The 16,651-nt window shown below is 42.2% G+C and overlaps 1 protein-coding gene across 2 annotated transcripts in view; it reads right to left on the bottom strand.

Annotated features, from left to right (window-relative positions):
- The window catches only part of CCDC102B (coiled-coil domain containing 102B), a 361,276-nt gene that overhangs the window by 295,768 nt on the left and 48,857 nt on the right, over positions 1-16,651 (bottom strand). For both annotated transcript variants that reach the window (XM_048840158.2, XM_075125326.1), the window contains exon 4: positions 10,540-10,648. In XM_048840158.2, the coding sequence (XP_048696115.2) occupies positions 10,540-10,648 (109 nt within the window). The remainder of the gene's footprint in view (positions 1-10,539; positions 10,649-16,651) is intronic.

Below are 16,651 nucleotides of genomic sequence, written 5' to 3'. Positions count from 1 at the left end.
TGAGGGCTCCAGCTGGGGGTGCGGGCTCTGGCAGGGGATGAAGGGTTTGTGATGTGGCAGGGGGCTCAGGGCTGGGGCAGGGTGTTAGGGTGCAGGGAAGATGAGGGCTCTGGCTGGGGGTGCAGGCTCTGGGGTGGGGCAGGGGATGAGGTGTTTGGGGTGCAGGAGAGGGCTCTGGGATGGGGTCAAGGGGTTCGGAGTGTGAGAGGAGACTCCAGGCTAGAGCAGAGGGTTGGGGTGTGGGAGGGAGGGAGGGCTCTGGCTGGGGGTGTGGGCTCTGGGGTGAGGCCAGAAATGACGATTTCAGAATGCAGGAAAGGGCTCCGGGCTGGGGCAGAGGGTTGGGGGTGAGGGCTCCATCTGGGGTGGCGCGCTCAGGTGGGGCCAGGGATGAGGAGTTCATGGTGTGGCAGGGGGCTCCAGGCATGGCAGGGAGTTCGGTGCAGGGAGGTAAGGGCTCTGGCTGGGGGTGCGGCTGGGGATGAAGATTTCAGGGTGCAGGAGGGGGCTCCAGCTGAGGCTGAGAGATTCAGAGTGTGAGAGAAGGTGCAGGCTCTGGGAGGGAGTTTGGGTGTGGGAGACGGCTCAGGGCTGGACCAGTGGGTTGGGGTGTGGGAGGGGGTTCGGGGTGTAGGCTTTGGTTGGCACTTACCTCAGGTGGCTCCTGGAAGTGGCTGTCATGTCCAGCTCCTAGGTGGAGAGTCCAGGGGGGTCACCTTGCTGCCCTTGCCTGCAAGCGCCACCCCCACAGTTCCCATTGGCCAGGAACCGCGGGAGCCAGTGCTTGGGGTGGGGGCAGCACGCGGAGCCTGTTTGGCCACTCCTGCGCCTAGGGTCCACAGGGACATGCCGGCTGCTTCCGGGAACCGTAGGGAGCCTGCCTTAGCCCCACTGTGCCACCGACCTGACTTTTAATGGCGCGACTGACCGAAGCCACCAGGGTCCCTTTTCAGCCGGGCATTCCGGTCGAACACCAGACTCCTGGCAACCCTATTCTCATGCCTGGATCTGGGAATTGCTTTTAGCACCATAGCAAGTAAATGCAGCTGGGAAAATTATAGAGAGAAAGGACTGGGTAGAGACCACTTCCCAACATTAATTACATATTAAGAAAAAAGGGAACATTGAAGACAGGAATAATATCTCCACTTAGAATCTTTAAAAAAAAAAGGCAAATGGAAAACTCTTTAGAAACAAAAGTGAGGAATATGTGATTGAGCAAAGTATTAAATGAAGACTATGGGTGTTCTAAAGACAACCAGCCTACCTATTCTTAGGATACGAACACTACTTAAAGATAGGAAAAGCATTTCATGGTAGAACAAGGAATGTAAAATTAGGAAAAGGAATAAGGCATACAGAAAAGCAAAAAATTCCTTAAACAGTGAAGACTTAATCAAATATATTTTAAAAAAAGCAAGGCAGGTGCACAAAGGGCTCTAAAAAGGGCAAAAAGAGAAAGCTGGGAAACAGACTATAGCAAAGAAAATAAAATTACCAATGCAGCAGAGGTATATAAACAAATTAGGAAAATGAATGGAATAAAGAGTAAGAGCAACAATTGCAGGGCATGGAGTAATAAACTCCAGCAAAGAAAAAGTGTAAATTCTGGCCACATGTTTCAAAAAGTAAAGATGAGGATCAGAGGACAAATTAGGGAGAGGAAAAGAACATTCTTTAAGGATAATTGTGAGGCTGAAGAGACGGAAGGAGGATATGGATATTATTTTAAATGAAAACTTTAGTAGGAGAGAACTCCAAACAATGGTAATAAGCAGCAAAAGCACTGCACCAGGCAAGGACAAAATAAGCTTTGAAAAGCTTAACACTTAAGTGAAGGAAGCTCGAGGTGCTACTAAAATTATATAACAACATATTGCAAAATAGTGAAATATCTAAGGACCAGAACCATGCAATTATTGTCCCAGTGAGGAAGTCAGGTAAGTTGTGCTCAAGACTCGACACAAAAACCCATTGCCCTCACAGCCTGCTGAAGTAAAACAATGAAAAGAATGATAATGGAGAGATTAGTGGTACAACACCCAGAGAGAAATAAATTCATAGATGGAATGCAAAGTGGGTTCAGAAGAGGTAGGAATGAGATTGACCACACTGTAAGGTTAGAGACAGAACCACAGAAAAACCTGAGAACCAAAGAATTCACAATAACAACTTTCCTGGACATAGAGAAAGCTTATGCTGTGTTATGGAGAGAGAGATTACTTCATAAAACGGGCTTCCATGGATGTTATGGGGCAAATGTACAGATGGAGAAGGGACTTCTTAAACAAAAGACCTACACAAGTCTGAATAGGGAAAGCTTTTTCCAACGTATATTCAGTTGGAAATGGATTTCCACAGGAGAATGGAATTAGCCCTACCCTCTTTAACATCATGATAAATGACCTCCCTAAGGAGCTGAGTACAGGAATAGGGATCATGTTATTTGCTGACAACTGTGTCATATGTAAGGCTATGTTTTAGTCACAGGTATTTTTAGTAAAAGTCATGGACAGGTCACGGGCAGTAAACAAAAAATCATGGCCTGTGACCTGTCTGTGCCTTTTACTATATACTCCTGACTAAAACTTTGTGGTGGGGGGGCAAGATTCAGAGGGGCGGCCCTGGGGGTGCCACGGGTGGCAGCCCAGAGGGCTCTGTGGGTGTTTGTGGGGGTTGCGGCTGAGAGAGCGTGGTGGGTGCTCAGGGGGAGGGGCATCACAGCTGGGGGAAGAGAGGTTGGCAAGGCTGGGGCAAGTTCCCTACCCAGCTCCTGGGAAGTGGCAACCTCCAGCTCCTAGTTCCCCATGCTGCCTGTGCTCTGCTCCACTCCAAGACCTGGTTCTGCAGCTCCCATTGGCTGGGAACCACAGCCAATGGGAGCTCCGGGGGGCAGTGCCTGCAGGCAGAGGCAGCACGTGGAGCTAGGAACTGAGGAAGGGGAGTTCCTTTGACCGCCCAGGTAAGCACTGCCCTGCACAAACACACATCTGCTGCTGGAGAAGCCGGGGCGAGACTGGTCATATGGACCAAAAGCAGAAACCTTGAAAGAGCTGCCAAAAGAATCAATAATCCACTTAAGTGTATAAGGGAAAACAGGTGGAGCTTCCCATTTTTCTTAAGCAAAATTAAGGGAGTGAGCTTCACAAAAAGGAAAATCCAAAAAGTTGTAAATTTATACCGATATAATGAACAGCTAAATATAGTAAAAAATTAAAAATTCTTAGGTGTGATATTTGATAAGCTCACTTAGAGGGACCATATTGAAAATATTAAAGAAAAGTGAAAATGCAGAATTAACTTACTGAAAAGGATCTCTGAAACATTCTGAGGAGCAGATAAGAAAATGGTCACAATATTATACAAAGCGATAATTAGACCAATTATTGAGTATAGATGCCAGGCCTTTGGATCAGCAATGAAAGGAATCTGAGAAAACTAGACTATATCCAAACACAGGCACTGCATATCACACATGATGCCTTCATTACTATACCTCTTCATGTACTATAAACAGCAGCCAGTGAAATGCCTATCACTCTTAGAATGAAGCTCCTCGACTTAAACTTTGGGCCAAAGTACTATGTAATAGCAAAGATGATAACACAAAGCTAATAAATAATGATCATTGGGAATTAAGTGGAGGACAAGAAACCGTCAAAATTCCCCATGGTGAGTAGGCTACAGAAGTTGATAAAGGATCTTAACGAAAAGAGGATTAAAAGAGACCAAAATTTATAGTTATGTGAAAATATTCACTGGAAAACTTTCCCCCCGAGATAGACATGGAATTATATAGTGAAATACATAAAAGGGAGAAGACTGATAAATATACAAAATATAGCAAATCCATATATTGGTGACAAGTGGGGACACTATTGCCAAATATATACAGATTGCTCCAGTGAGGAAAATACAGGACAAATGGGAAAAGCTCTCTGTGTGCCTCACTCAGACTCAAGAAAGCTGTAATGCTAACTAACTTTGTATCAATCAATCCTGAGCTAACAGGGATTATACTGGCACTAAATTGGACTTCAGATGTGTGGCCAACTGCTGTAGCCAACCTGTGTGACTCCTTATCAGGGCCACAGACAATTTTACAGTGATAACTCTGCCAGCAGAAATGACAATATCTTTAATGAAATATTACTGCTAATAACTGAACTGTCACCACTGCATATAATCACAGTAATAGCCTGGATCCCAGCACATATAGGGATAGCAGGCAACAAATTGGCTGATAAACAGGCAAAAAAGTGCTATTAATCATGAACCTAGGAATTCCCTTAGGCAAACAAGAATGTAAACACCTAATCAAAAATGAGGTAAGGAAGGAATGGCAAGAACTGTTGGCAAATGAAACAAATGGGAAAAAATTCTGAGTCTATCCCTTACAGTTGACAATGTTGACATAATCCAAGGCCCTGGGAGGAGGAGCAAAGTGGCTCTATTTGGAATTATAACAGGGCATTGTAGATTAAACAGTAATTTATTTCTAATAACACAGCAGAAAAACCTAGGAAAACATGGCCCATTTAAAAAAAGCTTTTCTGCAATTCTCTAAGAATACGGGGAAAGGTGCGAGACTCTAAGTCATGAAAAAGATACTAAGTACAATGCATGACAGTCATAGACTCAGGAAATGAGTCTTCTATGCCACAAACCTGAAGAAGAAGAACAGGGCTTTGGGGGAAGTAGTTTGCAGTCACGCCCTAGGAGAAGGGAGGTGTGTTTGGGGTTACAGAGTCTGGCAAGAAACCAAAGAAAGAAGTAGTGTACAGTTTCCCACAGGATGAGGGAGTTTAGGCTGGTAAATTTAGAGGCAGTACCAGGAGATAGAGAAGGGAAGTAGGAAGGAGTCCAGAGAAATAGCAACAGAGGCTGGAGCAAGCAGATCGTGGTTGCTAGACAAAGAATCCGTGGGCTGAAAGCTGCAGTAGTAGGCAGGCCCAGATTCCCAGCTGCTGAGGAAGTGGCATAGGACCTGGCCTTGGATCAGAAGATTGTCTGGAATGGCATGCAGAAAGTTAACCCAGTGGGACTTTGATACCTCTGAAGGGGAGGTCTATACAATGACCTGGCTGGAGGGCTGAGTCACAAAGAGGGAGCACTGCGAGTCCTGAGACCAATCTGTCTGAAGGGGAGGCATCAGACCTGAGTAGAATAAATCCCCAGACTCAGCCACAAGGAGATGCCCAATGGTAAGTGAACCCCGTGACACAAGGCACAGCAATATAAAATGACTTGTACAATTTCACATTGTGGGTTGGAGGTAGATTTAGGTGTTGAACTCAGGCCTCTTAACTGCCAGTTCCCGACTCTAACAACTATATATACACACTATCTCTCTTGCTTATGACTCTGAACAGGACACATTTAATGCTGTATCCACGCATACTGGAACCTGGGATAGAGTCATTATGTACATATCATCACTTTTTCTAGGATTTTTTTCTAGTTAGAAATTAGTTTATAGTTTCCAAATACATTTGGGGTGAGTGAAGTCTTAAAAATACCCAAAGATTTTCCTCTCTATTTGTAGGTTGTGGTAATATGCTTCTTTCTAAGACAGAGTGCTGCATTCTAGTACGGCAATTCTGAAGGTTTTGAACTCCTTTACTTAGCTCATCAAACCTGACAAAAATCTTGTTCTTCCAAAAAAACTAGCAGAACGAATCACATGGCTACTAATTGCTATCTTCAGAGGCATGGACACTGAAAAACGAGGATCGTCCACTGTTCTGAAGAAGGTGTTCAGGCTGTTTGTTACTTCTGTGAAATATCTCCACATGATCCCTTAGATCAGAACCACTGTACTCTCAGAGTAAAGGGTACAGAGAGTTCATTACTCTATAATTATCCTTGAAAGGACTGTGCTTGAGTCTGAGAGTGTTAGCATTTCTACAAATCCCGCATGATATAATGGGCAACATTTATTATGCATGGTTAGCTGAAGGGAATTTGTTTTATCCCCAGTGTTGAACTCTACACTATAATGAATGATCCTGTAATCCCCATAAGGACAATAACTACCCTGCAGATAGCCAAGACCAGTGAGAAGACTAGATTCAACATGTGTCTCCCTTCATGCATAGTTGCATTAACATTGCTGGTCCAGGTATAGCAAATCTATGAGCTGGTGGATTCGTAATGCAGAAAGATAAGAACCTCTCAACATATCTTTAGTATATCAGAAGGATACTAAAGACCTTTTCTGTTTTACCCATAAGAGTTGTTTTATCCATGAGAGTTAGAACTATATTTTTAAGCTTCTATCTACAAGACTCTATCTACAACAGACAACTACTTCAGATCACTTGAGGATTATGGGATCTCACACTCTTGAACAGCTCCATCGTTCCAGAGGGTAGACACTAGCCAGACTGGCCTCTTCCAAAGTATCAGTCACTAAAGCAACCATGACATTGTTATTGTGTTTACAATACTTGTGAACACATGCCTTATCTACCAAAAAGTTGACACTTAAGTTACTTACACCAGACTTCAAACAAAGAGATGACACATTTTTAAACCATTTCAGAAGCAATATGAAATCAACAAAGAAAATGTAGTCCAACGACAGTCAAACACGAAATACAAAAAGCTAGTAATAAAAATGCATGGTTACACTCACTTCCTTACAGCTAGCAAAAATTCAGCTTTGTAATATAGTCTGAAAATAGAGTACATATATGGATAAAATGATGGTGTCAGTTCAAAAATCCCTTTTATTAAGTAATATTTAAACAAGTATTTTGCAAGCTAAGTATACCTCTACCACAATATAACGCAACCCGATATAACATGAATTCGGATATAACGCAGTAAAGCTGCGTTCTGTGGGGCGGGGCTGCACGCTCCAGCGAATCACCGTGTCAGCATGTCTGGTTCCGACACACTGCTCTGAGCAGCGTGTTAAGGGTGCCAGGCCAGGGCCGAGGGGCTGGATAAGGGGCAGAGGGTCTCAGGAGGTGATCAGGGAGCAGGGAGGGTTGGATGGTTCGGAGGTTCTGGGGGCAGGGGGTGTGGATAGGGGTCTGGGCAGTCAGGGGACAGGGAGGGGTGGGCGTTGGATGGGTCGGGAGTTCTGAGAGGTCAGTCAGGGGGTGGGAAATGATTATTAATAAAGGAAATGCTTGAGGCCAAAGCAAGTTCAATATAACGCAGTTTCACCTATAATGCGGTAAGATTTTTTGGCTCCCAAGGACCGCATTATATCAGGATACAGGTGTAGTATGATGTTAGGGGGCTTATTCCTTCACCCACTTACTTCCCTGGTCCTTCTCGCATGAACAGAGAGCAACAATACCCAAAGTCCAAAGGTGCAAACAATTCGATGTTTATTGGGGTGAACTTCCAGCAAGCATGATTCCAGTTTCCTTCCTTAGTATCCTCCTTCCCAGCTCTGACACCACAGAGCCTTACACCTGTGTCCCTGTTCCCATTCCTACCCTTAGCCAAACATGATTCCAACTTCCTTACTCCCATTCCCTGTTTCCATTTCCCCCTTTTGCAAAACATGATTCCAATTTTCTTACCCCCATTCCCTGTTCCCATCTCCCTCACCCACATGCCCACGCCCACCCCCTCCCACATTGACTGCCGACTATATAGTAAAACTTGAGTTCTGCTTAGCTATACCTTAACCAATCATTTTCCTGAAATTTAACTAACCAATCCTAACATATTGTAACATGATTATGTAACCAATTATATCCCACCACCTTAATTAGTTTACACCCAGCAAAATTAATTTTACAGCAGACAGGAACAATCACAGAACCAGACAGAGATTATACAGACAAACAATAGCAAAGTGGGAACTATAATGACAAGACAATACAGAAGTGAGGATTTCACATCCCAGCTATTGATAAGTGAGTTCTTGCCAGACAGGATGCTATCAAACTAAGGTTCCTTTTACATTTTCTAGGCACTTCCCTTTCTCTGGAGGTGATAGGAATACAATCCTGTCCTGATAGTGCCTAACAGCCCAATAGCACCTTATTTCAATGTGACTAGTTTGGAATGTGAGGATGTGACTGTTTGCTTCCTAGCTTATGGCTGCCTCTGCTGCTTGGCCAAAGGCCTTAGCCTAAGAACAGGGCCTCAGACTGTCACAGTAAGAGAAGGCCCTTACACCAGCAGACAGTGATTTTGATTCTTTCTTTTATACCTCTGGAACTAGCCAAGTGATAAGAATACACCTAAATTCTTAAAGTACAGGCCTTTGCAGACAGGCCTGAATATCTTTATCCTAACATATGACTCTCAACCTGTTTTAACTATTTATTGAGATCTAGTGTGATGTGGATTTTTTTTTAATTAAACAGGAAATTTCAAGGACAGTTAGTATACTGTTTCTTGAACTGATAGAAATCCAGCAATTTGTCTTTGAAACATTGATATCTAAGTTTTATTTAAAACAGAGAAATTTGGCAGCTCTAGCTGAAATGTAACTGCAGTTCAATATCTAAGAAGCTGCATTTTACTGATGTCCTATTCTATAGCTATGGTATCATATCTATTTGGGGAAAAGAGATCATAGATTTACTTTTCCATTTTTTTCCATTATGACAATTTCTCAAGAGAGGTAGGCTTTGTGATCAAGAAGCTTGTAAGAGTAGCTGAATATTTGTTTCTTAACACTAACATATAACAAATAACATTCACGCACTCACAAGATTTGTGCATTTTAAAATATGGAGGATTTTCACTTACAAAATAGATACATGGTGGTAATTTCATTCACATTAATCAGATTTACTAAAACCAGTGTTTTCCCCTGTAATTTTGAAAACTAAATAAATCACAGACCTACAAAACTCCCAAGATATGCAGAATACCAAAATGTTACCTTCTGTTCACAGTTAAATACAAATATTTTCAGTGTATGTGTTTGTTCAATATCATGTATTGCATCAAAATAAACATCTCGTGTTAAAATTAGTTTTTTCTTTTCAACATGTATCCAACTAAGAACTCAAAGATGATTTTCAGTTGGAGATTGCGTGATAGTTGTCTCTTGTCCATATATCAGTAACAATTTTGATTGTTCCCTTCTCCCCAGCAGTGACAAATCTGTTTGATCAAAACCTCAGGGCAAAATAATTTACCAAAACAACCGGTTCATATTTTAATCACAGAGGTATGATAGACTAGTTGAATAGTTTGCATTTAATCAGGAGGGATTTTCCTACATAACAACTAAGGAGAGTAAAAAAAAACCAAAATCTAAAGGAAACCTAAGATAACAAACCAAGAGAAGATCCAGGACAACAAAGTAAAATGTGTAAAAACATTGCTACAATGCATAGAATCATAGAATATCAGGGTTGGAAGGGACCTCAGGAGGTCATCTAGTCCAACCCCCTGCTCAAAGCAGGACCAATCCCCAATTAAATCATCCCAGCCAGGGCTTTGTCAAGCCTGACCTTAAAAACTTCTAAGGAAGGAGATTCCACCACCTCCCTAGGTAACGCATTCCAGTGTTTCACCACCCTCCTAGTGAAAAATGTTTTCCTAATATCCAACCTAAATCTCCCCCACTGCAACTTGAGACCATTACTCCTGCAATTCCTGCTGAGTTTATATATGTATGCTAATTTTTAAAAAATGTAATCTAAGTAATAGCAATTGACTAAGCCTCCTGCGGGAGGGGGGATCAATCTGATTCACGTAGCTGAAGTCAACGTACTTAGATCGACTTACCATGGTGTCTCCACTGCAGTAAGTCGACTACTGCTGCTCCCCCGTCAACTCTGCCTGTGCCTCTCATGGCGCTGGAGTACAGAAGTTGACAGGAGAGCGCTCAGAGGGGTCGTTTTATCACATCTAGACTAGACACGATAAATCGATCCCCACTGGATGGATCGCTGCCCGCCGATCCGGTGGGTAGTGAAGACATACCCTCAATCTAAGTGTTTGAGAATCACAGTAATTGAATTAAAAAAAAACAAACTAAAAATTCTTGGTGTCTTGTGCTCAATAGAGGCAAAGAAAGTGTAAGTGCTTGAACCATATTTTCTAAACCTGGATGCCTAAAGTTACAGTAGACTCTTATATACCAAGGTTTTGACACCTAAATAGAAGTGACCTGATTTTCAGAAGTACCCACAAATTTCAATGAATTTTATGAGAGTTATCAGGACTCAGAGTTATTAGGACTCAGCAACTTTTTAAAAAAAGCAGTTTTCATTTAGGTCACAAAATATGGATACATGGATAAATGTTTGCAACATTTTGTCCAAATGAAACTACTATATAATATGCTTGTATGATGTAATTTGGCTCAGTAGTTTGGTCAGTCTCTGCACATGGGCTCTGAATGAGGGTGAGAATGGTGACTGACATTTTCTGTCAAATACAGAAAATATTGTTTCCTTTAAGGCAGGCAACTGCTACAGTCCAGAATTACTTGTTTATCAGTTTCATAGACTCATCTTTCTGTTTTGTTTTTAGTTAGCCAGAGGAAAAAAAGCTTGTTTTGCTCTCTGTTCCCCAGCAGTAGTATTTTGTTTTTTTCTGCCAACATACCTGTTTCAGGCTCTCCAGCTTGGACTGTTGCATTTCTTCATATTTCCATTTCCACTGAGAGAGATCAGAGCGCAGCTTCTCGACTTCTTTTTCCAGGGAAAAATGCATTCTATAAAAATGTTTTAATTATCATCATTAAAAAATATTTAAGATAACAAAGCTGATTCTGAATATCTTTTGTATTGTTTCTAAACTGTCTTGCTTTGCTAGATTTGAGCATAGTATTTTGTTTTTGTTTTTTTAAATTACATGTTTCTATTACTTTTATGATGTTCAAAGGATTAGCCAAAGAGATTCACCAAAGTGAGGAGAAGGAACCCAAACAATCTAACATTGTGAAATATGCATGAAATGCTATGCTAAACCAAAGGACACTTGGAAATGACTTCAACCAGATTCAATTGACCCAATATACCATGGCAAAGACCATCAGAGAAAAGGTACTGAATGAGTGCAATATCTGAACAACAGACTAGAGTGTAAAGAAAGGGGAAAGGCCAATTTTATCTTTCATTAGATTATCTTAATCATGCATTCTCAAGTTTTCACTTTTTCCTGTGCCAGGCTGCTTTCCCACTCCATGCAGTGATCTACTTTATTTGAGCTTTGTTTCACCTTTTACCACATTCATCTTCCCTGGGCTTTTAGTGTACATTGTTTATAGCTAATTATACTTTTTTTTTTGGAATAGTTCTATCTCAGTTCCCTCTTTATTCCGAGTTTCCTAGCGCTAGGTCCTCAGCTGGTGTAAATCCGCCTCGCTCCACTGAAGTCAGTGGAGTTCATTTTCAACACCTGGAAAAAAGTCCACAATGCTAAAAAGAAGGTTGATATACCACCATTTCCAGATGGCGTGAGCACTCCTTTTTTAGTCTTCTGTCAAAATGAAAATCCTTGAACTTGTACTTCCAGGAAGGGCATGTCCTGTTTCCTCTAGGGCTGGTAGGCAAGCAGCATTAAAATTTCACTGCTTATTCCCTAAGTACTCCACCAATAGAAAACTCTAATTGGAGGTATGAATCAGTACATTCTCAGCTACACTGGCCATGCTTCTCTCCCAGCCAGAAGTGCTCTTCTTTCAGACTTTGCCAGTCTCCTACAGCTCTCACAGATTGCAGAAAGTTGTGATCTGTTTGCACTGTCCCCTAATTTCAGGGTCTAGGCTGACAGAAGTATGATAATGTGCTTTTGCAAGCATGATGGGTTTGCGGTATTTCAATCAGATGAGTGCACTTTTTCTCTGGTTCCCATACTCTGGAAGCCATAAAATAATTATATTTGAATAGAGCTCTCAGGATTTCAATTTGAACACTTGGCTTTTTTTTTTTAGATTTGTTTCTTTCTGACCTTTACATTGGGTAGTTTGTAATGAAATTTTCAAAGACTATATTCACTTTGTCTAAGTACAGTCAGAGGAGTATTGGAAGGGGACATATACATAACATATGCACAGTACTGAATGGAAACCATAAATGTTCTAATTTAGACATTAATAACCCAAATGAAATGCTTTCAAATTTTCTTTGTATTCTCTAGCCATTTCAAATATTATATGCTCCTGAAGGAAGCTTCTAGAAATATTTTGGAAATGGGGATGTATTGATCTCAGAAGTACTATTACATCTTCATTAAGATGACATCTTTTAATTTTTATTTGCCTCCATCAAGATACTTGAGTATGAAGCTCTACTTACTCCTACAACCAAGAAAATATCTATGAAAATATGAAGACTACATAATGCATGAAGAACAATCTGATTCCTCTTAGAGAAAGGTACTGTAGTATTTAAATAATGAACTCTGATTGCTGCCTTTACCCTTTATTCAAAATAATTAAAGCATTATTTTCTACCATTATCCAGAGATCTAAAGAAATAGGATTTAGAGCAGCAGAGAGCACCAGACAGGATATGTCTACACTGCAATTAGACACCCACGGCTGGCCCGTGCCAGCTGACTTGGGCCCACAGGACTCAGACTAAAGGGTGTTTAATAGAATCCTATTTTCGACGTCTCCGACTCAAGAAATATTTCCAACACACCTCTGAACAACATACTAACCCACAGAGACCTTCCTACCAAGACTACAAAAAGAAGGATTCTGGGTGGACTCCTCCTGAAGGTCGAAACAACAGACTGGACTTCTACATAGAGTGCTTCTGCCGATGTGCATGGGCTGAAATTGTGGAAAAGCAGCACTTGTCCCATAACCTCAGCCGTGCAGAACACAATACCATCCACAACCTCAGAAACAACTCTGACATCATAATCAAAAAGGCTGACAAAGGAGGTGCTGTTGTCATCATGAATAGGTCAGAATATGAACAAGAGGCTGCTAGGCAGCTCTCCAACACCACTTTCTACAAGCCATTACCCTCTGATCCCACTGAGGGTTATCAAAGAAACTACAGCATTTGCTCAAGAAACTCCCCGAAAAAACACAAGAACAAATCCACACAGACACACCCCTGGAACCCCGACCTGGGGTATTCTATCTGCTACCCAAGATCCATAAACCTGGAAATCCTGGACGCCCCATCATCTCAGGCATTGGCACCCTGACAGCAGGATTGTCTGGCTATGGAGACTCCCTCCTCAGGCCCTACGCTACCAGCACTCCCAGCTATCTTCGAGACACCACTGACTTCCCGAGGAAACTACAATCCATCGCTGATCTTCCTGATAAAACCATCCTGGCCACTATGGATGTAGGAGCTCTCTACACCAACATTCAACACAAAGATGGACTACAAGCTATCAGGAACACTATCCCCAATACTGTCACGGCAAACCTGGTGGCTGGACTTTGTCCTCACTCATAACTATTTCACATATGGGAACAATGTATACCTTCAAATCAGCGGCACTGCTATGGGTACCTGCATGGCCCCACAGTATGCCAACATTTTTATGGCTGACTTAGAACAACGCTTCCTCAGCTCTCGTCCCCTAATGCCCCTACTCTACTTGCGCTACATTGATGACATCTTTATCATCTGGACCCATGGAAAAGAGGCCCCGGAGGAATTCCACCATGATTTCAACAATTTTCATCCCACCATGAACCTCAGCCTGGACCAGTCCACACAAGAGATCCACTTCCTGGACACTACGGTGCTAATAAGCGATGGTCACATAAACACCACCCTATACCAGAAACCTACTGACCGTTATTCCTACCTACATGCCTCCAGCTTTCACCCTGACCACACTACATGATCTATTGTCTAAAGCCAAGCTCTACGATACAACCGCATTTGCTCCAACCCCTCAGACAGAGACAAACACCTACAAGATCTCTATCAAGCATTCTTACAACTACAATACCCACCTGCGGAAGTGAAGAAAGAGATTGACAGCCAGGAGAATACCCATAAGTCACCTACTACAGGACAGGCCCAACAAAGAAAATAACAGAACGCCACTAGCCATCACCTTCAGCCCCCAACTAAAACCTCTCCAATGCATCATCAAGGATCTACAACCTATCCTGAAGGACGACCCACCACTCTCACAGATCTTGGGAGACAGGCCAGTCCTTGCTTACAGACAGCCACCAAACCTGAAACAAATACTCACCAGTAACCACACACCACACAACAGAACCACTAACCCAGGAACCTACCCTTGCAACAAAGCCCATTGCCAACTGTGTCCACATATCTATTCAGGGGACACCATCATAGGGCCTAATCATATCAGCCACACTATCAGAGGCTCATTCACCTGCACATCTACCAATGTGATATATGCCATCATGTGCCAGCAGTGCCCTTCTGCCATGTACATTGGTCAAATTGGACAAGCTCTACATAAAAGAATAAATGGACACAAATCAGACATAAAAAATTATAACATTCAAAAACCAGTCGGAGAATACTTCAATCTCTCTGGTCACTCGATTACAGACCTAAAAGTGGCAATTCTTCAACAAAAAACTTCAAAAAACAGACTCCAACGAGAGACTACTGAACTGGAATTAATTTGCAAACTGGATACAATTAACTTAGGCTTGAATAAAGACTGGGAGTGAATGGGTCACTACACAAAGTAAAACTATTTCCCCAGGTTTATTCCACTGCTCGCACTGTTCCTCAGATGTTCTTGTCAACTGCTGGAAATGGCCCACCTTGATTATCACTACAAAAGCCCCCCCCCCCCCCCCGGCTGGTAATAGCTTACCTTACCCGATCACTCTCGTTACAGTGTTTATAGTAACACCCATTGTTTCATGTTCTTTATGTATATATATCTCCGCACTGTATTTTCCACTGCATGCATCCAATGAAGTGAGCTGTAGCTCACGAAAGCTTATGCTCAAATAAATGTGTTAGTCTCTAAGGTGCCACAAGTACTCCTTTTCTCTTTGCACAAGCAGCATCTTTTTATTCTGTGTCTGTGCCTAGCCCAACGGGGTCCTGGTCCATGACTAATTCTCCTAAATGCTATGGTAATACAACTAATAAATAACATTGTCTCACCCCTTTTCTCAATAATGAGGTCGAGTTTTCTGCCTGGAAGCAGTAGTTTGGATATCATTTAGAAAACACAATTTGATTTTTTTTTTAATTTCAGAGAATAGTTGATGTCTGAAGAAAATATTACTCTCATAGGCCATCATGACCAGCAATAATACATTACAGTTGAATAGGATGAGAAAATTGAAGCCATCATTAGCATAGTCAAGGCTAAAATAATGATACCAGGCTGATGAGTAACCATGAAAAAACAGCAGACAGTGAAGCACAGGACAGCTAAAGAGATGAATTCACACCTTTACAGTGTATAACGGGAAGTGTGATCCTGACCTTACAGGAGAAGTGAATTAACAAAACAGAAAGGACATTTAACACACTGGACAGCAAAAGGATGAAACTGTAAATTAAAGAAGGAACTTCTAATGAGTGTAAAATGCTCTGTTTGGGTAGTAGTATCAAGTGTACATATTGAACGGCTATGTAGATAATATCGTTGGAAAGTGGAGTTTTCCTGTATACTGTGCTTACCAATGGCATGATGAGGATATGAAGTACTAATTTATTATTTGTGTTACAGTAGCACCAGTACTCAGAGGCTCCCATTGAGTCTGTTGTTCCATTGGCCTAGAAACTGTACAAAACCACATAAGAGGCAGTCCCTGCCCTGAAGAGTTTGCAATCTAAATAAGACAGATAAAGAGCGTGAGGGGAAAATACAGGCACATCATAGAATCATAGAATATCAGGGTTGGAAGGGACCTCAGCAGGTCATCTAGTCCAACCCCCAATCCCCAACTAAATCATCCCAGCCAGGGCTTTGTCAAGCCTGACCTTAAAAATATCTAAGGAAGGAGATTCCACCACCTCCCTAGGTAACGCATTCCAGTGTTTCACCACCCTCCTAGTGAAAAAGTTTTTCCTAATATCCAACCTAAACCTCCCCCACTGCAACTTGAGACCATTACTCCTTGTTCTGTCATCAGCTACCACTGAGAACAGTCTAGATCCATCCTCTTTGGAACCCCCTTTCAGGTAGTTGAAAGCAGCTATCGAATCCCCTCTCATTCTTCTCTTCCGCAGACTAAACAATCCCAGTTCCCTCAGCCTCTCCTCATAAGTCATGTGTTCCAGTCCCCTAATCCTTTTTGTTGCCCTCCACTGGACTCTTTCCAATTTTTCCACATCCTTCTTGTAGTGTGGGGCCCAAAACTGGACACAGGACTCCACTGGGACTGGAACTGGACACTGGGAGCTGACCTCGTTCGTGAAGACAGAGGCAAAAAAAGCGTTGAGTACATTAGCTTTTTCCACATCCTCTGTCACTAGGTTGCCTCCCTCATTCAGTAAGGGGCCCATACTTTCCTTGACTTTCTTCTTGTTGCTAACATACCTGAAGAAACCCTTCTTGTTACTCTTAACATCTCTTGCTAGCTGCAACTCCAGGTGTGATTTGGCCTTCCTGATTTCACTCCTGCATCTCCGAGCAATATTTTTATACTCTTCCCTGGTCATTTGTCCAGTCTTCCACTTCTTGTAAGCTTCTTTTTTGTGTTCAAGATCAGCAAGGATTTCACTGGTAAGCCAAGCTGGTCACCTGCCATATTTACTATCCTTTCTACACATCGGGATGGTTT

Source organism: Caretta caretta, chromosome 2 (assembly GCF_965140235.1).
Source record: "Caretta caretta isolate rCarCar2 chromosome 2, rCarCar1.hap1, whole genome shotgun sequence".
Classification (NCBI taxonomy): domain Eukaryota; kingdom Metazoa; phylum Chordata; order Testudines; family Cheloniidae; genus Caretta; species Caretta caretta.
The sequence above is the reverse complement of the archived record's forward strand: the minus strand, read 5'-3'. Positions and strand labels throughout refer to the sequence as shown.